The following is a 27,060-nucleotide window of genomic DNA, read 5'->3' as shown; positions in this document are numbered from 1 at the left end:
CTAGTAAATCTGTGTATGTATCATAAAAATACAAGTACTTTCACGGTGAACTTCAAAGTATACTTACTTCCAAACTTCAACTCTTTGTTGGTTTTTCATTTTCTTCTCCTTTGACAAAGATTTCCTCAACTTTAATACTACTTCCTTGCACCTGTATAGAAAAAACAAACATTAATAGTATATAAATGGTTTTTTTTAATTTCTGAAAAAAAAATCGGATATCTCTAAAATACTTGCTAGTGTACCATATGCTAATTTTGTTCTTATATCTTAATTTTTTCAGAATGATTACAGATTTGTGTGTACCAATTTTCCTGGATTTTGCAAAAAAAAAAAAAATTTTAATTTGTTGTTTTAAACAGTTTTGCATTAATGAACCTTTTACTTTGTTCAACACTTTAACATGTGGTTCTCTTTTAACTACAAACATTAGAAACCCATGGAAAATCATAATGCATTTTGCAGTAAATACAAAACAATTATTTTTTTCCTATTTATTTTAGCAATTTAATAGTTTGTTTATCATTGTTTATATTATATATATATGGTGTAGCATTCTATTGTTTTCATTGGATATGACGATCATGTGTTTCATTAGTTATTTTACATATATGAAGCCTTGTCTCTATTTTTACGTATATTGACACTATGTTTCTTTTTATTGGTGGTCAATATAAAGAAATCTGTTGCTAAATTTAGATTTATGACGTCATAACAACCATGGAACATGCTGCTGCAGTTTTAAAAAAATGCAATTTTATCATAAGAAGATATCAAGAATTTTATGTTAAATGCAGCCTCTGAGAATACAAGGAAGCTAACGCAACAAGCTATAAAGTTGTTCAAAAAATATTGGTATTTCTAATTTGCAAAATACAATTTAAGAATACACAGAAGGAACATTAAGCTCCATTTTCCTTATACATAATTTACATATATGTAATATAAAAATTAAGGACTTTCACTCAGTTAATAAGTGATATATGGACCTGTTTGATTATATTGACACTCGGACAAGTCTTTGGTCAATTTAATCTGAACAGGTCCTTATATAATGTATTAACCTCGCCAACAGTCCATAATTGATAAATATTGACCATACATATATTAGGCCACTCCCATCCCAAAACAGTATTTCCATTTATCCCTTTTTTTACTCCTTAAAATATTTTATTTATATTTTAATGGTCATTATCAAATTTTTGAAGAAATATTAGTGATAACCCATAGAGGAAATATCCAGAACATATCATACCTATCTAAATCCCCAGACATGGCAGGTGTTGGAGGTCTTATTCGACTTGGACCAGCTTCTTGTCCATCATTTTCGTTCACTTTTAATGGCATTGCTGCTTTTGGAAGTGATAACCTCATCTTCTTGGCCCTAAGTTTTTCTAGTAAATCTTTAGCTTTTCTTTTAGGCATAATCTCTTCTGGTGATTTTATTTCCTCTTTAATATTTTGTGGGTATGAAGAAGTCAATGAGTTTCTATTCCTTTCATATAAAACATCAATACTTTTGTCATTATAACCCTCATTTTGGCCTTGTTGGAAATTTCCCTCATCTTCTTGGTAATCTATAGAGCTACCTTCCCAACTTTGACCATAATTTATCCTGTTGGAGATGTCTTGGCTTGTCCTATGATGTCCAAGTACATTTTCTTTATTTGCAGCACTATAATTGGTAGAGTCTTCCATTCTCTCCTCTACATGGTATGGATCCCTTACTTCATCATCAATAGTAGGCATGGTCAAACTATTACTACCATCCATTCTCTCTTCTACATGGTATGGATCATTATCCCTAACTTCATCATCAAGAGCAGGCATGGTCAAACTATTACTACCATCCATTCTCTCTTCTACATGGTATGGATCATTATCCCTTACTTCATCATTAAGAGCAGGCATGGTCAAACTATTACTACTAAACTGTAATGACAGGGGAGTTCCACTGTCAATATCATTGTCCTCTTCATCTGAACTTGGATTGAAATCACCAGCAAAATTTCCCCTCACATTTTCTATATGAACTGTTGGACCACTTTCATCATCATAATACAATACCGTTTCATCACTTCTTGAAATATTGGGAGTACCAGTCTCTATACTTGTCACATGTTGATGATTCAATGATTTCTCTTGTAATTTCCTCTCCAAGTTTTGCAGCCTCCTCAATGAATCCTTTTCAAACTCATTTGGTGTGGACGTTTCCATTCCATTTTTTAAATAATCACATTCAGAATTATTGTGTAGATTATCTGTGCTCTTTTCTTCTGGTTCTGACAGGAAACCATACTTTACACCTGGGACTGGTTCCCTTTCCATTTCATAAGTAGGAGATAGTTGTCTATCAACAGATGGATAATCATCCCCAGTGTGAGACTGTCCACTGAGTGACCTCTGATCTTCATGAAGGTCACTATAACAAACAGTTTCATTTTCAAGAAAATTAACAATATTACCAATGTCTTGATTGTCCTCATCGTCAGTAGCGACATCTTCAAATGTACATTGTATATCGAGCTGATCAATTTCCTTCACAGGAGATATTTCTCCATCGGTATGGTCATCGTCTATGCCAGCCTCATTTTCATCATAAGATGTTGCAGAAGTTGGTGTCTGATCTGATGGAACCAGGCCTGGTAATCTTTCCAAACAGATGCTCTCATCTTCAGTCACTGAATCGGTTACGACAGTATTTGAAAATGAGAGTTCAGATATTTGGTCGTCTGGTAGTATCATTTGTTGACACGGTTGTGTATTACAGTCTGTACTCTCCTCACTATGAATGTTATCTATGTCACTAATACTTGACTGTGTTCCCTGTACTGTATCCTGTTGTTAAAATAAATAAAATAATAAAACACAATATTCAACGGAGGAAATTACAAAAACCTAGCAAACAGTGTTTTCCTTAGCTTATGGCACAAAATATAATGTTACTTTTTAATATTTGTCATTTTTATCCTCTGTTGGGATGGAAGGGGACTGCCTCAATAAGGATTATCAGTATCTCTTTCAATTACATTTTTTGTGAATCAAATTGAGATGTTAAACCAGAACGAATAAAAAGGTTTACAGTGCAAATTCTCATCTAGTTAATTGAGATTAAAACTATTTATGTTATAATTTTTTTTAAAAGGAGATATGTTATGAGTGCCAATAAGATAACTATCTAATAGCATGAATAGAGAAGAACAGGATCATGCATTATTACCTGGGTTTTTTTTCGGTTTGTATCATGATTTTGTTTTACTATCAACAGACAGACAGACAGACAGACAGACAGACAGAGACAGAGACAGAGACAGACAGACAGACAGACAGACAGCACCTAATGAAACAAGAGGCTCTCAAGAGCCTGAATCGCTCACCTTAATTCTTTTGGTTAAATCTCTCATCAATGATTATTTTGGCTTTTCAATTTATTTAAATGTTCTTTGGATCGTCCTATTTTCTTCAAAAGCAAAAAAAACCTCATGTTCTCCTATGTTCTATTTTAGTCATAGGAGCTATGTTTCTTTACATACAAGGAAATAAAATATAAAATTTATACTAGATACTCTGAAACTCATTTAGCCTAAGTTTGGCTGAAATTGATACAGCAGTTTCAAAGGAGAAGATTTTTTAAAGTAAGTCAACATGATGAACTAATTGTAAAAAAGAGTTTAAAGGGCAATAACTCCTTAAGGGTCAACTGACAATTTTGGTCAAGTTGACTTATTTGTAGATCTTACTTTGTTGAACATTATTGCTGTTTACAGTTTATCTCTATCTATAATAATATTCAAGATAATAACCAAAAACAGCAAAATTTTCTTAAAATTATCAATTCAGGGGCAGCAACCCAACAACAGAATGACTGATTCATCTGAAAATTTCAGGGCAGATAGATCTTGACCTGATAAACAATATAACCCCATGTCAGATTTGCTCTAAATTATATGGTTTTTGAGTTATAAGCCAAAAACTGCATTTGACCCCTATGTTCTATTTTTAGCAATGGCCACCAGGTTTGTTGATAGATCAAAACTTCGGATACAATTTATAAACTAGATCCCTAAGGAACATTCAGTTAAACTTTGAAGTATTTGGCCTAGTAGTTTCAGGAGAAGATTTTTGTAAAAGATTACTAAGATTTACGAAAAATGGTTAAAAATTGACTATAAAGGGCAATAACTCCTAAAGGGGTCAACTGACCATTTCGGTCGTGTTGACTTATTTGTAAATCTTACTTTGCTGAACATTATTGCTGTTTACAGTTTATCTCTATCTATAATAATATTCAAGATAATAACCAAAAACAGCAAAATTTCCTTAAAATTACCAATTCAGGGGCAGCAACCCAACAACGGATTGTCTGATTCATCTGAAAATTTCAGGGCAGATAGATCTTGACCTGATAAACAATATTACCCCATGTCAGATTTGCTCTAAATGCTTTGGTTTTTGAGTTATAAGCCAAAAACTGAATTTGACCCCTATGTTCTATTTTTAGCAATGGCTACCATGTTTGTAGATAGATCAAAACTTCGGATACAATTTATAAACTAGATACCCTAAGGAACATTCAGTTAAAGTTTGGAAGTATTTGGCCCAGTAGTTTCAGAGAAGATTCTTGAAATAGTTTACGACGACAGACGACGGCGGACGCAAAGTGATGGCATAAGCTCACTTGGCCCTTCGGGCCGGGTGAGCTAAAAACCTGATGTTTGTTGATGTCGTTCACAAGTGTTTCCTCGTTTCTTTTTTTTTTAAGATTAGACCTTTGGTTTTCCTGTTTAATTGGTTTTACACTAGTCATTTATTGGGTCCTTTAAATCTTGCTGTTCAGTGTGAACCACGTCTCCCTGTTTAAGACTTTGACCTGTTATGTTTTGATTTTTTTTTACAAATTATGACTAGAATAGAGTTATCTCATTGGCTCTCATATCACATCTTCTTATATCTATATACATATCTTTATTAATCTTAAATTTAAATCATTAATCTAGGTAATATTCTAACTTAAAAGATTTAATATAACTGTATACAGTACCTTTTCTGTAGTATGTGTTTCTTGACTACACCATTCCAATCCATCAGAACAATCTGTAAATACACATATTTTAGTGGCATTAATGATGTGTACCTGCTTTAATTACTTTTCTTGTAATTGAGTTAAACTTCAGGTATATGTATATGCCTTAAGGATGTACTTAGATGAGGTTTTGAAATTTGTGTCAAATGTTTAGACTCCTTGGTGTTTTTCCATACAATACAATGTAAATTTTTTGACCCATAACACCCATTTATTTTTTCATATAAGACATAACAGCCAATGAAAGGTCATTTACCAAAATTTTACAAGATTCTTGATTTCTTTCTTTTGTTTTGAGACCCAAATAATACCAATGCAAATAATTTGGATTCGTTTATTTTCGTGGATACCAATTTTCGTGGATTGAGGAAAACTTATATGTTCGTGGATATTTAATTTAGTGGTTTTGTAGAAATCTGCATACAAGCCTACAGAAAATTAGGTATTCGTTGAACATTTAATTTCGTAGTTTGTCTGTTCCCACGAATCCATGAAAATTGGTTTCCAACGAATAATAATGAATCCACAGTACAAGGTAAAAGTGCATGTCAGCCTCCCCCCCCCCTGACATATTTTAAATATCAAATATCTCAAAAAGGAGATCCATGACCTATCAATAGTTTTAGCTTATCTTTATCCTTAATTGATGCTCTACCAGCTTATAGTATCAATTTTTTTTTAATTTCTTAATTTCTTAATTCCTAAGTACATCCTTAAAGTACAACTAATACAAAATAAGTTTTAAGATATCAATAAAGGGATGCTATTATTTTCAGCCATGCCTACTGAACAAAAGACTTCAACAAGTAGAATCTTTATATGACAATATATATTACTGTATTTTTTTAGTGACATGTATTTTTTTTTTTTTTTACCCATACAAATTAGTACATGTACCCAAAAATAATATTACATTTATTGTATTGCTATTCTATGCACATTTAAAACTTGTTTGTTTAAGCTCTAACTGAAGTGAATTAAGGAAAAGATGATCTGTTAGTGTATTAGCCAAGATTACTGCTTCAGAATAATATTCCAGGCTCTTATACATAACATTACACACAACTATTTGTTTCTTTAACAAATCAAATAAAATACTGATCTTCAAGCAGTATTTTCTTCACAAAATGTTCAAATTGAAGATTATTTTTCTATCACAACATATTCAATCAAATCAAAATGAATTTATACTCTAAAAATAATTGGTTTATGTATACCCCTCTAAAATTTACAGGGTAATTTTCCAAGTTAACAATTTGCCCTCTGTATAATGAATCATTTTTTTGGAAAAAAAATTATAGCTATATTTGCAACTAAAATCTTAAAGAATGTTAAATAGGGTCATAGAGGGTCAAAATACAATCCGACTCTTGTTTCCCAGGGTTCAATTTATACTTGACAAGATATATACCTTTTTGACTCGTGTAGTCTGTAAGACTACTACTCTCTGCAGTTGCCACTTCATAACTTGGTTCATCATCGTGCCCTTCATTCTGTTCAGTTTTGACTATTGGTGACCTTGACACCATCTCAGATTCTGAATCATCATCAGTACAAATTTCAATCAAATCACTCAACCTTTGTTTATCTTTAGTCATTTTTTTCTTTTTGCTGGGAGTATCTTTTTTCTTTTCAGGTGTCTGGCAAGTTTTAGGACTTTGATATAATTTCCTTTTTCTCCCTTCTCCCTTCCCTGAAAACTCTCCATCACGAACAGGTGTTTTCTCTTTTTCAGAACTGGTATCTGTCTTTTTCTTCCTGGATGGTCTTTTATTGTGGTTTTCATCTGGTTCTTCATGAATTTTTATTGGGGATTTTTGCTTTTTAGGGCTTGGATCTTTCTTTTTCTTTCTTAAACTTTTTTTTCTTGGACTTTCTTCACCTGCATCAAGTTTTTTCAACTCGAGTTTTAATTTTGATGGGGTTGACTCTCTAGATTTGACTGGTGTAATACACCGTTGAATAGGTGGTGTATTATTTTCCAGACTAGAACTGTCTGAGGAGACATGAAATACAGCCTTTATCTGCTCATTATCTTTAACTGGTGTGGATGGCATCCTGATTATCAATTTCTTACATTTCTTATCAATGAAGTCATCAACCTTATCCGTAACATCTATGCCACTTTCTAATCCAGAATCATCTCCTGACTTTTCCTCTTTAACGATTGGATGTTTTGCTGGACTGGCTCTTAGAAATTCAACTTCTGGCAGGGAATCAGAATCCTCATTACATAAGTCAGCACTTGGTGTTACAGGAGCTGTACAAACAAACTCTACAGAGCTCTCTCTACTTCTACTCTCTGATTTAAGTATGCTACCATCAGATGAAATATCAAAGTCTGGTAGTGTATATGTACTATAATTAGTCTTGTCATCTCCACAGTTACCAGATGTAAAGCGTACACTTTCAATCTCATCTGTACCCGATTCAGACTTCAAACGATTCATAAAACTCGTAAAGATTTTCGTTACTTTTCCTGCTAGATGATCTCCTGTATCAGTGTCATCCTCCTTCAAATCGACAGGGCTTTTATCATCAACTTCCAGCTCAGACTTGTTGGGGGTATCCCTTATAATGTCTTCAAAGTCAGATTTACTGTTTTCAGTGCTGTCTGAAATAGTAATTTTATTTTCATTGGAAACTTCAACGTCTTCTGTTACTTTTTCATCAGAATCATATTGACTAGAATCATCATTGCCTCCTGGACTAATTTCTCCATTGTCTACCTGGAGATCAACTTGTTCATCCAAACCATCCTTGCCTACTTGACTAGTTTCATCATTGCCTGTTGGAGTAGTATCATCATTGCCTGCTTGACTAGTTTCATCATTGCCTGCTTGACTAGTTTCATCATTGCCTGCTTGACTAGTTTCATCATTGTCTATTTGACTAGTTTCATCATTGTCTACTTGACTAGTTTCACCATTGTCTGCTCGACTAGTTTCATCATTGTCTACTTGACTAGTTTCATCATTGTCTGCTTGACTAGTTTCATCATTGTCTACCTGGAGATCAACTTGTTCATCCAAACCATCCTTGCCTACTTGACTAGTTTCATCGTTGCCTGTTGGAGTAGTATCATCATTGCCTGCTTGACTAGTTTCATCATTGCCTGCTCGACTAGTTTCATCATTGCCTGTTGGAGTAGTATCATCATTGCCTGCTTGACTAGTATCATCCTTGCCTGCTTGACTAGTTTCATCATTGCCTGCTTGACTAGTTTCATCATTGTCTGCTTGAATAGTTTCATCATTGTCTGCTTGACTAGTTTCATCATTGCCTGCTTGACTAGTTTCATCATTGCCTGCTTGACTAGTTTCATCATTGCCTGCTTGGTGATCAAATTGTTCATCAGAATCATCCATGACCTTTTGGCTAGTATTATCATTGCCTGCTGGAGTAGTATCATCATTGCCTGCTTGACTAGTTTCATCATTGCCTGCTTGACTAGTTTCATCATTGTCTACTTGACTAGTATAATCATTGCCTGCTTGACTAGTTTCATCATTGCCTGTTGGAGTAGTTTCCTCATTGCCTGCCTGACTAGTTTCATCATTGCCTGTTGAAGTAGTTTCATCATTGCCTGCTTGACTAGTTTCATCATTGCCTGTTGGAGTAGTTTCATCATTGCCTGCTTGACTAGTTTCATCATTGCCTGCTTGGAGATCAACTTGTTCATCCGAATCATCCTTGACTGCTTGACTAGTATCATCCTTGCCTGCTGGACTAGTATCCTCTTTGCCTACTGGAGTAGTTTCATCATTGCCAGCTTGGACATCAACTTGTTCATCAGAATCATCCATGCCTACTTGAATAGTATCACTGTTGCCTGCTTGACTAGTATCAGCATTGCCTTCTTGACTAGTATCATCATTGCCTGCTTGACTAGTATCCACTTTGCCTGCTGGACTAGTATCCACTTTGCCTGCTGGACTAGTATCCTCTTTGCCTACTTGGAGATCAACTTGTTCATCAGAATCATATTGACTAGTATCATCCTTGCCTGTGTTAAGATCTATCATCAATTTTTCACTATCCTCTAAATCAGAGATGTTACTAAAGTCAAAGACAAATGAATCTTCACCAACAACTGGTAATTCTTCTCTGATTTTGCTTTTATCTTTTTTCTCTGGTAAACCACTATCTTGATTGTTTTCCACAGTATCTTGTCCATGTTTGGTTTGAGAGCCATCTTCCAAAATTTCTGTGCTAAAGTCATCTACTAGTTCCTTCAATACTGCAGATGATTTGTTTTGGTCCAGGTCAAATTGATCATTTCCATTTTTCTTGTCAGAATGTTTTTCTTCCATAATCTGCATTGACCTGTCTCCTACATCCTCGCCAATATTGTTCTCTACAAAGTCTTCTTGGTGGTTGTCAAATAAGCTAGCAGAATCCTCAGTATTGAGGGCATCCAATACAATAGTCTCTTGAATACTTGTTTCATCCATATCAGGTTGACAATATTTAGGCGACTCATTTCTATTCAGATTGCCCACTTTATCAAATTCACTTTCTGTTCTACATATAGATTTATCAGTATTTTCTAAACATGAAATTGATGTTTCTTTGAATGCTTGTTCGACATTAACTCTATTTATGATATCATCACTAAGCTGTTGGACCTCACTTCCTTCAGTGGTGTCATTACTTTTAATTTCATCAATATTAACAAGAGTGTCCTCAAACACATTACCATAACTAACATTACTAACTACAATTGATTCATTAAGTTCACCATGATTGACAATCTTTACTGATTCTTTTGGTTCTTCAACAACTGATTCACTAAGTTCACCATGATTGACAATCGTTACTGATTCTTCTGGTTCTTTAAAAACTGATTCACCAAGTTCACCATGATTGCCAATCGTTACTGATTCTTCTGGTTCTTCAACAACTGATTCACCAAGTTCACCATGATTGACAATTGTTTTTGATTCTTCTGGTTCTTCAACAACTGATTCACCAAGTTCACCGTGATTGACAATCGTTTCTGATTCTTCTGGTTCTTCAACAACCGATTCATCAACTTCATCATGATTGACAATTGTTACTGATTCTTCTGGTTTTTTCACAACTGATTCACCAAGTTTACCATGATAGATAATTGTTACTGATTCCTCTGGTTCTTCAACAACTGATTCACCAAGTTCACCATGATTGACAATCGTTTCTGATTCTTCTGGTTCTTCAACAACCGATTCATCAACTTCACCATGATTGACAATTGTTACTGATTCTTCTGGTTTTTCCACAACTGATTCACCAAGTTCACCATGATTGATAATTGTTACTGATTCTTCTGGTTCTTCAACAACTGATTCACCAAGTTCACCATGATTGACAATTATAACTGATTCTTCTGGTTCTTCAACAACTGATTCACCAAGTTCACCAAGATTGACAATTGTTTCTGTTTCTTCTAGTTCTTCAACAACTGATTCAACAAGTTCATCATGATTGACAATTGTTACTGATTCTTCTGGTTTTTCCACAACTGATTCACCAAGTTTACCATGAGTGACAATCGTTTCTGAATCTTCTGGTTCTTCAACAACTGATTCACCAAGTTCACCATGATTGACAATCGTTTCTGATTCTTCTGGTTCTTCAACAACCGATTCATCAAGTTTACCATGATTGACAATTATTACGGATTCCTCTGGTTCTTCAACAACTGATTCACCAAGTTCACCATGATTGACAATTGTTTCTGATTCTTCTAGTTCTTCAACAACTGATTCACCAAGTTCATCATGATTGACAATTGTTACTGATTCTTCTGGTTTTTCCACAACTGATTCACCAAGTTTACCATGATTGACAATTGTTACTGATTTTTCTGGTTTTTCCACAACTGATTCACCAAGTTTACTATGATAGATAATTGTTTCTGATTCTTCTAGTTCTTCAACAACTGATTCACCAAGTTCATCATGATTGACAATTGTTACTGATTCTTCTGGTTTTTCCACAACTGATTCACCAAGTTTACCATGATTGATAATTGTTACTGATTCCTCTGGTTCTTCAACAACTGATTCACCAAGTTCACCATGATTGACAATCCTTACTGATTCTTCTGGTTCTTCAACAACTGATTCACCAAGTTCACCATGATTGGCGATTATTACTGATTCTTCTGGTTCTTCAACAACTGATTCACCAAGTTCACCATGATTGACAATCGTTACTGATTCTTCTGGTTCTTCAACAACTGATTCACCGAGTTCACAATGATTGACAATCGTTACTGATTCTTCTGGTTCTTCAACAACTGATTCACCATTTTCATCATGATTGACAATTGTTACTGATTCTTCTGGTTTTTTCACAACTGATTCACCAAGTTTACCATGATAGATAATTGTTACTGATTCCTCTGGTTCTTCAACAACTGATTCACCAAGTTCACCATGTTTGACAATTGTTACTGATTCCTCTGGTTCTTCAACAACCGATTCACTGAGTTCACCATGATTGACAATTGTTTCTGATTCCAACTGCTCTGTTGTCTCAGATGCATCAGAATATGGTTGTGTAGCTATAAGATCTGGACCATATGTTGTCATACTATCTTGAGTCTCTCCAAACTCCTTTATTTCATTCATCATAGATTGGGTTGCTGTCAATATTTCCTCTTCATCTTTTTTCTCCACATCATTTAATTCAGTCTGTGTTGCTATGAGATCTTGGTGAAGATCAGTGACCCGAATATCGCTATCTTCATTCTCCTCCACTTCTGTTTGAGTTTGTAGTAGGTCTTCATCACTTGTTCCATTGCCATCAATATCCACAACGTTATTTGTTTCTGTCTGGTCGTGTTCATCTTCTATAAAAACCTCCATTTGTTCCTCAAGCTTTACCGAATCATGATCTTCTAATTCTTGTACAATAATTATTTCATTATCAGCTATCTTGACACAATCAACATCATCAGTAATAATAGCTGTATTGCTTCCCACTTTGTCATCAGTAATAATAGCTGTATTGCTTCCCACTTTGTCATTTATCATCAAGCTACAACATTCTTTATTGGGTAATTCATCTGCTAGATTATTACTTGTACATTCTTTCATTTTTTCGTCTCTTATGGTCTCATTGTTACTGTCCTTTTTTGATTCACTGGTTCGGTCCACAGGTTGAGTTTGCTCTTTTGTTCTGTTGCTAAAATCTACTATGTTTTTAATGATGCATTCCTGGTCATGATTCTGTGGTTCCTCTCTACAAATGTGAGTTTCCTGTTGTACTAGATCAGTGACAGTTGATCCATCTGAATCAATGTGTGTGTCTATTTTTCTGGAGACATTATCCTCTTCTGTTTGGTGATCCCTGCCTATTTTACTACAGACTTTACCATTTTCTGTTGGGTGGTCCCTGTCTAGCCCAGCATTGATACTTTCATCCAGATTATGTTGACCAAAGATGACAATTTCATAACCAGGATGGCTGTCAGATTCCTCATCACTTTCATAACCAGGATGGCTGTCAGATTCCTCATCACTTTCATAACCAGGATGGCTGTCAGATTCCTCATCACTTTCATAACCAGGATGGCTGTCAGATTCCTCATCACTTTCATGAACAGCAACCTCAGCTTGTTCAAATTCAATGGAGTTTATGTTTCCATCTGTTAACTTTTTTATATTTGGTCCATTTTGCAAATCTTTAGAAGCAGAACATGAAACATCTTCGTCCAATTGTTCAGACCTAGCCTTCCATGTAGCACTAACAAGGTCTTTGATTTCATCATTCTTGGTTTCATGCACACTATACTTGATTTGCTGTTTTTTCAGAATTTTTACAGCATCGAAGTTTGAAGTGGTTTCATTATTTCTATGAAAAAAATTCTTCACATATCCTTTAATCAAGTTTTTCTTCAAGGTCACCTGATCAAACGACCTTTTCTTGATATAATCTCTAATCTTGAAAAAATTTGCAACAGTATCATTAATATCCATAATAACCTTCTTGTTATTCCCTGGGCATATACTTTCAAACTCTGGTGGTACTTTTCTTTTCCTTCCAATTGTATTATCTTTATTTGTTTGTCTGGTAGTTTCTGCTGGAGACTTGACAGCTACTGTAGAAATATTATCTGAACATTCTGGAAGACTTTCCATAGAGTTAATTTCCACAGATGTCCCAGCCTGATTACTTGTATATTCTTTCATGAAGTATCTTTCAGATTGGATTTTTGTTTTGCTCTGTGTGTCTTCTTTGGGTTTATGACCATTTTCAATTCCATCAATCTGTAGATCTTCATTGTTCTCTCTTCCTAAATCTTTATCTTTTGATGTGGTATCCTGACTTGGTGTTCTTTGTTCTGTAACAGATCTAGATTCTTCAAGTTCGTTACTTGACTTATCAACAATTTCAAGATCTATTTTGTTTTCTGAACTTATTATTTTTGGATCTTCATTATCTGATTCAATCCGACTTTCGTCTTTTTCTGTTCCATTATCAAAATCAAATTTCCCTTCTAAATTTTCTTTGTTGACTTCATTATTTCTTTTAATAGTTTCCATGTAAGTAGATATGACAGAAATGTCTTCTCCTTTGTCTTCACAATCTGTTATCTTCAAGGTTTCAATATGTTGATCTTTAATTTGTTCAGCCATTTCATAAACTTCATTCAACAAATAATCAACCTTTTTATTTGTATCAATACTTTCTTGCTTTTCGTGATGTTCACTATCCTTTTCTTCATAAACTTCAATTTCTTCCCTATTTTTCTTTCTACAATCTTCATCGTGTACTACAGTTTTTTCTTGTTTTCCATTTAATTCTATAAATTCTTGATTTTTCTGATCTTCACTTTCAAGGTCTTGTGTTTTATCAACTTCTCCTCTTCCTTTTTCCTCAAGAACTTCAAAATTGTCTAGTGTTCCATCAATTTTTTGTGTTCCACCAGTTTCTTCCCTTATTTTTTCCATATGATCTCCAATTTCTTCACTTTTTTGCTTTTCATGAACTTCAATACTGTCTTGTTTTCCATCAATTTCTACAAATTCATGATTTTTATAATCTACTATTTCTTCGCTCTCCTGTGTTTTATGAACTTCAACACTGTTAAGTGTTCCATTATTTTCTTCACTGTTATGAGTTCCATTATTTTCTTCACTGTTAAGTGTTCCATTATTTTCTTCACTGTTATGTGTTCCATTATTTTCTTCACTGTTAAGTGTTCCATTATTTTCTTCACTGTTATGTGTTCCAGTATTTTCTTCACTGTTATGTGTTCCATTATTTTCTTCACTGTTATGTGTTCCATTATTTTCTTCACTGTTATGTGTTCCATTATTTTCTTCACTATCTTTTTCCTCATGATGTCCAACATTGTCCTGTGCTCCATTAATTTCTATGCTTTCTTTTTCTTTGTGGTCCTCTTTTTCTTCACTTTTTTCCTTTTTAAGATCTTCATCATAAACGACTATACAATCTTGATTTTCATGATCTTCACTTTGTTTTTTATCAATTTGTTCACTTTCTTTTGCTTCAATAACTTCAATAATGTCTTGTGTTCTATCAATTTCTTGACTTTCTTGATTTTCAAGGACTTTAAAACTTTCATTTGTAACACATTCTTGCTTTTCATGATCTACACTCTCTTGTTTTTCATCTTCAATACATTCTTCTTTTCTGTTTGGGGTTTCAATAAAAGCCACAACATTTTGTTCAACTTCATAATATTCAAGGATTTCTTGGTCATGTTCAATACTTTGTGAAATACTATCATAATCTTTTCTGTTTGTTGTTTCAACAGTTAGAAAATCTTCCACAACATCATCTGTATTTCCAGAGGATTCGACACATTCTTCAATGACATCATCCACCGAACATTCTAAACCATCATCACACTCCTCTTCAACATTTCCATCATCATCGTCTTGGAAGTTTTCTCTACTTCCACTGTCTTCAATATCTTTTGGATTCTCATCATTTGCAAAACTATCTAGACTTTCATCCATGGCATTTCTTTCTTGGTTGTAACCTTGATTTTCAACCTCCATGAAACCTTCCAGATTTTCATGAACTTCTGAAATATTCTGATTTTCCTCATTTTCCTGTATTACTGGATTTTCATTAACTTCAATAGTTTCAATGTTCCTATCATCTTCAACATTTTCGAATTTTTCATTATCTTCATCTTTCTCTTCAAATTTGTTATCCTCCTTTTCATCACAAATAACATGATCTCCATCATCTTCTATATCATCAGCACTTTCTTCTGAAAATATAATGTCTTCAGGGCTTTCATTTACAGAAGATACATTACTTTCTTCATCTTCTCTTATTTTCATTTTTAGAACTGTAATTTCATCCTCTTTATCCTCATCAGTTTCTTCATGTCCTTCGTGTCCACTTTCTTCTGAAAATGAAATATCTTCAGGGTTTTCATTTACTGAGGATTCTCTTGTTTCTTCTTCTTCTTCTCTGATTTTCATTTTTAGAACTGTTATTTCATCCTCTTTACCCTCCTCAGATTCATCTACACTTTCCTCTTGGTCTCCATCTACACTTTTCTCAAGGTCTCCATCTACACTTTCCTCTTGGTCTTCATCTACACTTTCCTCTTGGTCTTCATCTACACTTTCCTCTTGGTCTTTAACTACACTTTCCTCTTGGTCTTCATCTACACTTTCCTCAAGGTTTCCATCAACACTTTCCTCTTGGTCTTTATCTACACTTTCCTCTTGGTCTCCATCTACACTTTCCTCAAGGTCTCCATCTACACTTTCCTCTTGGTCTTTATCTACACTTTCCTCTTGGTCTCCATCTACACTTTCCTCTTGGTCTTTATCTACACTTTCCTCTTGGTCTTCATCTACACTTTCCTCTTGGTCTCCATCCACACTTTCCTCTTGATTTTCATCTACATTTTTTCCTTGGTTTTCATCTACAATTTTCTCTTGGTTTTCATCTACACTTATCTCTTGGTTATCATCTACACTTATCTCTTGGTTTTCATCTACACTTTTCTTTTGGTTTTCATCTACACTTATCTCTTGGTTTTCATCTTCACGTATCTCTTGGTTTTCATCTGCACTTTCCTCTTGGTTTTCATCTACACTTATCTCTTTGTTTTCATCTGCACTTATCTCTTGGTTTTCATCTACACTTTTCTTTTGGTTTTCATCTACACTTATCTCTTGGTTTTCATCCTCACGTATCTCTTGGTTTTCATCTGCACTTTCCTCTTGGTTTTCATCTACACTTATCTCTTTGTTTTCATCTGCACTTTCCTCTTGTTTTTTTTCTACACTTTCCTCATGGTCTTCATCTTCACTTTCCAACTCTGAAACATCTAAATCTATAAACGATGGTTCATCATAATTGTCAGAGTTGGTCTCTACAGCACTAGATCTGTCTTCATTATAATAGTCAGCATGGCTGTCCACAGTATTAGACCTGTCTAAATCATTGTACTCAATGCTGCAACTCTCAACACTATTTGTATCTCTAAGGGTAATATCTCCATCAACATCATCTATTCCCTTCACTTCTCTGACATCATCATCATCATCAGTATTTTCTCCAACAATTCCAACATCATCTACATTTTCTTCTTCACCATCTTGGTCAGAGTTGTCATCAGATCTGACAATTTCATCGTCATTTTCTACTTTGTCATTATTTTGGCTGTCGTCATTCTCACAGATGTCTACTAGACTGTAGTCTATACTACTGCTGTAGACTATTGAGAATTCCCCATTGTCATCTGTGTTGGCTACTTCCTTATTCTTATTTGAATCCTCTATTGGAATGTCACTCTCAATTTTGTCCTTTCCATCAATGCTACCTTCTAATTGGTCATCTCCATCCTCCTCACCTTTGTTGTCATTCTCAGAAATGGTGAGATCATCATTATCTTCGTCAAAACTTGTATCAAACATTTCTGATACACTCAAGTCATTATATTCATTGTCTTCATCATCTGCAGTACTTTCATGTTTTCTGTTTTCTTCCACAAATTCTATATTCTGGTCAATGCTATTTACATCTGGGTGATCTTCAACAGAATTAGAAGAATGATCTTGAGCTTCTTCACCAGAATTTCCTTGTTCTTCTTTACCAGAATTTCCTTGTTCTTCTTTACCAGAATTATTAGATTGACCTTGATATTCTTTGCCAGAATTAGCAGATTGACCTTGATGTTGATCATCAAAATTAGCAGAATGACCTTGTCTTTTTTCATCAGAATTAGCTGGATGACTTTTATGTTCAGCTTCAGAATTAGCCGAATCACCAACTTCTCCAAGACTATCATCATCTTGAGTTCTTTTGTTATTCAAGTTTTCCACACTTTCCACAACTTGTCCATTGTTACTTTCTTGAATAGATTCAATAGAAATATCAAGTTCCTTTCTGTTTGCCTCTTCATCATTTCCAATCATTTGGTTTTGATTTACCTCCCCTGAGGACATATCAGTAGAAACAATTCTACCCTCCAAGCAAGGCACACCACTGGTGTTCCCATTCAATGAAACAGTTTCCAAACCCTGGTCTTTTCTCAAACTAGTTTCTGTCTCAAAGCTATTGTCATTTTTCATTGAACTGGTTCCTATTTTATCCTCATCTCTAACATAAATAACTTCAGTTACATTAATACTATTGTTGTTAAGTGAATTTTCATCCATAGCAATGGTGGGTAGGTCATTGTTACTTGTGAAATTGCTGTTAGTTAATGAGTTATCCACATACATGCCTTCAGTAGACATTTCTGTGTGACAGGGCCTATTACAAATAATTCCTGGTGTTACGTTTGTAGAGTTGTTGATTGTTTGTCTTTGAACAGAGGTTGTCATTGGCACTTCAGTGTTGTACCCTCTTGGCATACAAGCACTATTGTTTATACTGTCTATGATTGTCAAAGTTCTCTGAAAATACAAATATTGAAATTAGTTCCATGTAAGTATTAAAATATCATTTCTTTTATTTAACTTTTTTAAGATATAAAAATGATTTAAACTATGCATACTATAGAAGAATTCATTTTTATTTCAAGGGATAACAATTTTTGTGGATTCAGTGTGTATAGGTAAAACACAAATTTTAATGTGCAACATACAAATTTGCTATAGGTTTGTATGCAGATTTTCTCAAAATTATGAAATCAAATATCCAAGAAACTATAATTTTTGTAATTCAATCCAAACTAGAGGCTCCAAAGAGCCTGTGTCGCTCACCTTGGTCTATGTGAATATTAAACAAAGGAAGCAGATGGATTCATGACAAAATTGTGTTTTGGTGATGGTGATGTGTTTGTAAATCTTACTTTACCCAACAATGGGTTGTCAGATTCATCTGAAAATTATAGGGCAGATAGATCTTGATCTGATTAATAATTTTACCCCAAGTTGGATTTGCTCTAAATGCTTTGGTTTTTGAGTTATAAGCCAAAAACTGCTTTTTACCCCTATGTTCTATTTTTAGCTGTGGCGGCCATCTTGATTTGATAGTCGGGTCACCGGACACGTTTTTAAAACAAGATACCCCAAAGATGATGATTGCTAAGTCTGGATTAATTTGGCCCAGTAGTTTCAGAGGAGAAGATTTTTGTAAAAGATAACTAAGATTTACGAAAAATGGTTAAAAATTGACTATAAAGGGCAATAACTCCTAAACGGGTCAACTGACCATTTCGGTCATGTTGACTTATTTGTAAATCCTACTTTACTAAACATTATTGCTGTTTACAGTTTATCTCTATCTATAATAATATTCAAGATAATAACCAAAAACTGCAAGATTTCCACAAAATTACCAATTCAGGGGCAGCAACCCAACAACTGGTTGACCGATTCATCTGAAAATTTCAGGGCAGATAGATCTTGACCTGATAAACATCTTTACCCCATGTCAGATTTCCTCTAAATGCTTTGGTTTTTGAGTTATAAGCCAAAAACTGCAGTTTACCCCTATGTTCTATTTTTAGCCGTGGTGGCCATCTTGGTTGGTTGACCGGGTCACGCCACACATTTTTTAAACTAGATACCCCAATGATGATTGTGGCCAAGTTTAGTTCAATTTGGCCCAGTAGTTTCAGAGGAGAAGATTTTTGTAAAAGATAACTAAGATTTACGAAAAATGGTTAAAAATTGACTATAAAGGGCAATAACTCCTAAATGGGTCAACTGACCATTTCGGTCATGTTGACTTATTTGTAAATCCTACTTTACTAAACATTATTGCTGTTTACAGTTTATCTCTATCTATAATAATATTCAAGATAATAACCAAAAACTGCAAAATTTCCACAAAATTACCAATTCAGGGGCAGCAACCCAACAACGGGTTGACCGATTCATCTGAAAATTTCAGGGCAGATAGATCTTGACCTGATAAACATTTTTACCGCATGTCAGATTTCCTCTAAATGCTTTGGTTTTTGAGTTATAAGCCAAAAACTGCATTTTACCCGTATGTTCTATTTTTAGCCGTGGCGGCCATCTTGGTTGGTTGACCGGGTCACGCCACACATTTTTTAAACTAGATACCCCAATGATGATTGTGGCCAAGTTTGGTTTAATTTGGCCCAGTAGTTTCAGAGGAGAAGATTTTTGTAAAAGTTAACAACGACGACGGACGACGGACGACGGACGACGGACGCAAAGTGATGGGAAAAGCTCACTTGGCCCTTCGGGCCAGGTGAGCTAAAAAATTGAATGTCAATAAAAACTAGAGGCTCTCAAGAGCCTGTGTCGCTCACCTGTTACTGTATTTACTGATGTCGGTCATCTTGGTTGGTAGGTCATTAGACACCCTAGTTATGATTGTGGCCAAGTTTGGTTAAATTTGGCCCATAGTTTAAGAAAAGAAGATTTTTGTACAAGTTACAAAAAATGACGAAAAGTTGTTAGAAATTGACTATTAAGGGCAATAACTCCTTAAGGTGTTGACTGACAATTTCGGTCATGTTGACTTATTTGTAGGTCTTACTTTGCTGAACATTATTGCTGTTTACAGTTTATCTCTATCTTTTATAGTATTCAAGATAATAACCAAAAACTGCAAAATTTCCTTAAAATTACCAATTTTAGGGCAGCAACCCAACAACAAGTTGTCGGATTCATCGGATAATTTGTGAGGGAATAGATCTTATTCTAATGGACATTTAAATCTTAAAGATTTGCCCTAAAATGTCTTGGTTTCAAAGATATAAATCAAAAACTACATTTTACCACTATGTTCTAATTTTAGCCATGTCGGCCATTTTGTTTGGAGGCGGGGTCATCAGACACATTTTCTAAACTATATACCACAATGATAATTGTGGCCAAGTTTGGTTATATTTGGCCATGCAGTTTCAGAGAAGAAGATTTTTGTACAAGTTACAAAAACATGACGAAAAGTTGTTAAAAATTGACTATTAAGGGCAATAACTCCTTAAGGGGTTGACTGACAATTTTGGTCATGTTGACTTATTTGTAGGTCTTACTTTGCTGAACATTATTGCTGTTTACAGTTTATATCTATCTATTATAGTATTCAAGATAATAACCAAAAACTGCAAAATTTCCTTAAAATATCCAATTCAGGGGCAGCAACCCAACAACAGGTTTTCTGATTCATCTGAAAATTTCAGGGCAGATAGATCTTGACCTGATCAACAATTTTACCCCATGTCAGATTTGCTCTAAATGTTATGGTTTCAAAGATATAAGCCAAAATATACATTTTACCCCTGTGTTCTATTTTTAGCCATGGCGGCCATCTTGGTTGGATGGCGAGGTCACCGGACACATTTTTTAAACTAGATACCCCAAGGATGATTGTGGCCAAGTTTGGTTAGATTTGGCCCAGTAGTTTCAGAGGAGAAGATTTTTGTAAAAGTTTACGGACGACGGACGACGGACGACGGACGACGGACGCCAAGTGATGAGAAAAGCTCACTTGACCTTTCAGGTCAGGTGAGCTAATAAGTGAATCCACGGTAGCTTATATAACAGTACAAAACAAGAGCAGATATTTTACAAGTATTAAGAGTTAAAAAAACAAACATTACAAGAAAGCAAATTTACAAAGCACTGTGTTAAGTCATCATCTCTAGTCTCATTTTTATTTCGTATCTGAAATACTATTAGTTCAACAAATCCTGAATATGCATGAAATCTAGACTTTAAGCATGCATCAATTATTCAATTATCAGTACATATGTTTCCTATTTAATTAAGTCAATTCTTTAATAAATCTGATTATACACATGCATTTTTAAATCTTCAGAAAATCTGTATGTACATATATGTATGTATCCTGTTATTTTTTTTTTACACTATATTTTTTTCTCTTCATATAGGCAATATAAAGTATGTTCTTCTTTTAATGAGGAAATTTTCATATTTTTGTATGTATGGCAAATACACAGGCCATTTATTTCCTTCAAATTGTTTCACATTTTGTCATGCTTTCAAGACTTTAAAATTTTACTTTAGGGTATGTGTTTTGCTCATTATTGAATCCCAATTTTGGAGACCAATATGTCTTCATACCAAATCTAAATATTTTCGTATATAACTTGTTGATATCCTAATTAACTTACTGATCCCATGGCTGTCTGTCGCCTTTGGTTTTGCAGTCCACAATTGCATTTCTCAAACTAAAAATTTCAAAAGAATAATTTATTTAAACCAGTCATTTGTCCTTTCAAGGTACTGAGGTAATAAAAATACTACCTGTATAAAACAAGTGTTTGTTTGTGTTTTGTGACAGAAACCAAATTATTACGAACTTGTATATTTGTAGATTCAATGAACATAACCATTTTGCTTCTTGTGGAATGAAACCTGTAATAGACTATTTTCATATCACAGACTTTTTACTCTTGAATTAACATATTTACAAAATGTTACCTGTGCTGTGTCGACATTATGGACTCCGTCAAGTAAAAGCAACATAAAGAAGAACATGAATTACAATCAAGCTTTTAATTGGTATAGTTTTTGGGGAAATTAACTGATAATCTGAAAAGAGTAACTTTCAACCCAAATTGCACCAATTACATATTTGATTTTACCTCTATTGGTTGCTCCTATTTGACCGACTACCATGTAATAAAAAAAGGTCACCTGTCAGAAAAATTTATAATTGGGAGTCAAAATTTGGTAATCTGAAAAAGTCATTTGCTAAAACTTTTCTCTTTATTATCTATATTATTATCCTGCCAATCAAGCAAGGGAAACTATCATGAATACATTCATTGAATACATTCATTAAATACACACATGGAAGGACAGACAAAAGGATGGACAAATCAAAGATTATTTTACTTCTGATTTTTTTTAATGTTTGTGTTTTGTGGGAATAAACATGAACAGGCTGCAACAAATAAATAAATAATTGTCTTTAAATATTTTTTTGACATCATCATGGTATATACTCACTATAAATTGGTATTCTGAATCAGGTTGTCGAAGTCTTGTACCAATGGCCAGACTCTCACCATTATGGTGACCAAAGGTTACTCTGTCACCTTCATTTAACTGAGTGCTATCTGGAAAAAAATAACACAAGGGTTAAAAGTCATAAATAACTCCTGTGATATAATTATATATAAAAATAAGAAGATTTGGTATGATTGCCAATGACGTAAGTCTCCATCAGAGACCAAATGACACAGAAACTAACAACTGTACATGTAGGTCAATGTATAGTCTCAATAATGAGTAAAACCCATACCACTATATTTACAGTACCCTTCAAGAGTACCAACTCTCCCACACCCTACACCAAGGAAAATGTCGGAGTTACTCCGAAAAACTCTGATATTCCTCCCAAAATGTTGGGAGGAATTTGGGAGTAATCTCTACCAAAATCAGGTAAATGTTTATTGTGATAGCAAGCTCACTCTCTACACAGAGGAATTAATTGCCCTTATCCTACTTTGATCTCTACCTGCACAGACTGAATGGGTAATTGGATTACCTGACAGGTAAAGGTTGAAGTAATAAAGAATTATATTTCCGGTCTACTGTATCAGTTTAAGTGTCAAAAAGGTGTGTAATTTTAAATGTCCTTTATACTAATTAAATTTAATTTGTGGTAATAATAAGTCAAAATATTTTCGTATTTTTGTGAGCCAATCTAAAAATATCTTTACCTTTATGTACTTGCTTTAAAAAAACTAGAGGCTCTAAAGAGCCTGTGTCGCTCACCTTTGTATATGTGAATATTAAACAAAGGAAGCAGATGAATTCATGACAAAATTGTGTTTTGTTGATGGTGATGTGTTTTTAAATCTTACTTTACTAAACAGTATTGCTGCTTACAATTATCTCTATCTATAATGAACTTGGCCCAGAAGTATCAGTGGAAATGTTAATTAAAAATTGACTATAAAGGACAATAACTCCTTAGGGGGTCAATCGACCATTTCGGTCATGTTGACTTATTTATAGATCCTACTTTGCTGAACATTATTGATGTTTACAGTTTATCTTTATCAATAATAATATTCAAGATAATAACCAAAAACAGCAAAATTTCCTTAAAATTTCCGATTCACGGGCAGCAACCCAACAACAGGTTGTCAGATTCATCTGACAATAACAGGGCAGATAGATATTGATCTGATAAGCAATTTCACCCCAAGTCAGATTGCTCTAAATGCTTTGGTTTTTGAGTTATAAGGCAAAAACTGCATTTTACCCCTATGTTCTATTTTTAGCCTTTGTGGCCATCTTGGTTGGTTGACCTGGTCACGCCACACATTTTTTAACTAGATACCCCAAAGATGATTGTTGCCAAGTTTGGATTAATTTGGCCCAGTAGTTTCAGAGGAGAAGATTTTTGTAAAGATAACTAAGATTTACGAAAAAATGGTTAAAAATTGACTATAAAGGGCAATAACTCCTAAACGGGTCAAGGTGAGCTAAAAAAGGATTATAAAATATAGTGGAATATATCAAAAACCAAATATTCTACTTCAAAGTTAAAGTCTTTATCTAAAAATTATGTGTCTAAAAGTTTTGTATATATGCAAGTAAAAGGGAAAATTTATTCACCATTCATTAGGCATAATAAATAGCCCCGTAATAATTGTGTAAGTCTACGGCATTTTCTTTTTACGATTATCTAATTGCTGGAATGAATAGAAGATTTAAAAGCAAAAAGTTGTTGTTAATTCTGTCAATTGCATTTAAGTTTTATAAAAAATGAAAACTACTTAATTTTGTCCTCGATGTCTTCACCAGTAAATTAATATTTTATTTATGAAATGAACATACTTGACGTGTAAAAATAACCGGAAACTTTCGCTAAATTAATCTGAGCAGTTTAAGAAAATCATAAAAATTATGTGTCTGAAAGTTTTGTATGTTCAAGTAAACAGGGAAATATTATTCACCATTCGTTATGCTTGCTAATGACGGCATTTTCGTTTTACGATTTGTTGGCAGTTCTGTAGGATAATAATTCATTTTGGTATCGTCAGGAATACTTCTACAGCTGCATTAATTCGTCTAAGTAAAATATTTATTTTCGCGTATAATGAATGTTAATTTGTGTATTTTAAACAAAAGATTTAAAAATCAATTATTTTCCGTGCGAAGACAATTCCACGATGCACATCTCAGTTTGGATTGAACTTGAACTTGACTTACTTAACAATGTTAAATGCTAAAAATAGTAAACATAAATTTAATCCTCAGCAAGAGTTTTTTAAAGGGCGGGAAATAATATCGCGTACCAGTAAACTCAGGTGACCTTTCTAGACGACCTTGGGAAAATTCCATTCAAGGTTTCTAAAGTTGCAGAACGACATTTTTGTGCAATCGTATTGAGGCTCCAGAAGGTCCTTTTACAATTGATTAATAGGAATTTAAAAAATAATTCTTATCCGAATAAACGAGAACAAATCTTCAACTATTTGAATTTTAATGTTTTAACTTTCAAAAAAGAAATTAGACCTGAACATTAGTTTTACGTCCATGGTCATTAATATAAATTCACGGTTGATGATGTATTAATTGGAATTATGATGGAAATTGTCCGGGGTGATTAATTGTATTCAAATGACAATAATAAGATAAATAAATGCCAATTGTAGGCGGTTGGGAAATTTTGAAAATAAAATGATGACTGATTTAACTGGAATAGAATATTATGATGGGCAATAATGAAGTTTGATAAATTTTATTAATAATTAAAGGATTAGTGACCTATAGGATAGTGATAAGCGGATTACTTATCATCACAACTTTTAACATCTTTTGTAAACGTAAAATGATTGAGCGTCATAAACTTGTCAAACACATGGAGACCGGTAGAATTATAGTACTTTAATGTGAAAATATTTTTACACTTTCCAAATTTAAATGACGAAATTGATACAAATACTTTCGTCAATTTGAAAACCGTTCCGTAAATTACGAAAATGATGATCACTATCAATATCACTTGAAATTATTTCCTTTGTTCAACAGAGTTGTCATTTTACAGTTTCTTTTCGTAATTTGAATTATTCAAGTCTGTATAAATGTACCGAGGTGGTGAAACATAATATTTTACATTGCTCAATAAATTAAGTTTACTTGATGATCCGATGAATCGGGTTACCGAAAAAACAACATGATTTTATTAGCCAGTTGATTTTTAAATAATGAACAATAAATGCGACGATATTGCTTATTGTTTGAATAAGTTATAAAAGAAACTAATTGTGGCAAAATCGTCCTTGTTGAAAGAACACAATGTATGACCTGACTGGACTGTAATAGAAACACAAAATAACAAGTATTTTCTTCATACTTTTTCGTATGTACGTTTTAATTTAAAGATAATGGCATAAGACAAAAACATATAAAATAATAATTATCTTATTCTAAATGATATTGTCACATCTTTATTTGTCAAAGAAAGGAAAACATTTGTTCAATTTATAATACCGTGATTTTAAAGCACACCTGTGCAACCAAGATCGATTAAATGTTAAAAGGTAAATTATCTGGGTAATCCAATTATGTTGTCACACGTCGTTAATTTGAAGTACATCCGATGGGCAATAAACCAATTAACAGCCACACGGTGTTGGGAGAGAATCTTTGGAGGATTTTAGGAGTGAAATCCGCGGTACTCGGTGTGGAAATCGGAGAAAAAACATTTAGAATAGATATTTTTGAAGGGTACTGTAGGATCAGATCTATTGAGTTCAAACAGAGGATGCATATATGTTCTTTTTTAAATACATTATGGCATTCACGTGAAAAAATATAAAACATTAATTTTCAGCATTTGGATGTATCAGTTTTGTTTTCATAAAAAATTGTCATATTCTGTATTGCCTGTCTAGGTCAGGAAGCTGTAATTCAATAGTTGTCCTTAGATGCTGTACATCATATTTTTTTTTTTATTTCTTTGAACCCAAATCTGGCTTATTTCCCTTTTGCAAGGTTTTCCATTGTTCATTACTTGGCCTTTTACAGCTTTCTATGCAGCATTTGTTTTGCTTGTGTAGAAGGCCATAAATTCACCTCTTGTTGATTACTTTTAAGTCAATTGATCTCTAAAAGGATAGTTGTCTCTTTGGAAAAAAATACCACATCTGAATATTATGTACATATTATTCAACTGCTAACTATATTAAATAAATCCAAAAATGTTTTGAGAAACAAAAATTATAACATACCTCCAATTTTCAAGTTGTTGACAAAAACCCCATTACGACTGTCATCATACAGAATATGTCTGTTATCTTGTTTAACAACCCTGGCATGTATCCTGGATATATACAACTTCCTGTTTCTATTTGCAGAATCTATGATAAAATCCACCCCTGAATCTCTACCTCGTCCAATTATACTGACAGAGTTGGTAAAGCTGTAATATACATATATTGTACATGTATTATATTACTGAAAATACATATATTGTACATGTTTTATATTACTGAAAATACATATATTGTACATGTATATTACTGAAAATACATATATTGTACATGCATCATATTACTTAAAATACATATTGTACAT

The 27,060-nt window shown here is 33.6% G+C and overlaps 1 protein-coding gene across 1 annotated transcript in view; it reads right to left on the bottom strand.

Annotated features, from left to right (window-relative positions):
- The window catches only part of LOC134722400 (uncharacterized), a 111,764-nt gene that overhangs the window by 60,916 nt on the left and 23,788 nt on the right, over positions 1 to 27,060 (bottom strand). The window contains exons 3-9 of the mRNA XM_063586019.1: positions 26,715 to 26,905; positions 22,474 to 22,583; positions 21,633 to 21,689; positions 6,495 to 17,970; positions 5,042 to 5,094; positions 1,256 to 2,838; positions 68 to 151 (exon numbers count right to left, since the gene is read on the bottom strand). Coding sequence (XP_063442089.1) covers positions 68 to 151; positions 1,256 to 2,838; positions 5,042 to 5,094; positions 6,495 to 17,970; positions 21,633 to 21,689; positions 22,474 to 22,583; positions 26,715 to 26,905 — 13,554 coding nt within the window. The remainder of the gene's footprint in view (positions 1 to 67; positions 152 to 1,255; positions 2,839 to 5,041; positions 5,095 to 6,494; positions 17,971 to 21,632; positions 21,690 to 22,473; positions 22,584 to 26,714; positions 26,906 to 27,060) is intronic.

This window comes from Mytilus trossulus, chromosome 6 (genome assembly GCF_036588685.1).
Source record: "Mytilus trossulus isolate FHL-02 chromosome 6, PNRI_Mtr1.1.1.hap1, whole genome shotgun sequence".
Classification (NCBI taxonomy): domain Eukaryota; kingdom Metazoa; phylum Mollusca; class Bivalvia; order Mytilida; family Mytilidae; genus Mytilus; species Mytilus trossulus.
The sequence above is the reverse complement of the archived record's forward strand: the minus strand, read 5'-3'. Positions and strand labels throughout refer to the sequence as shown.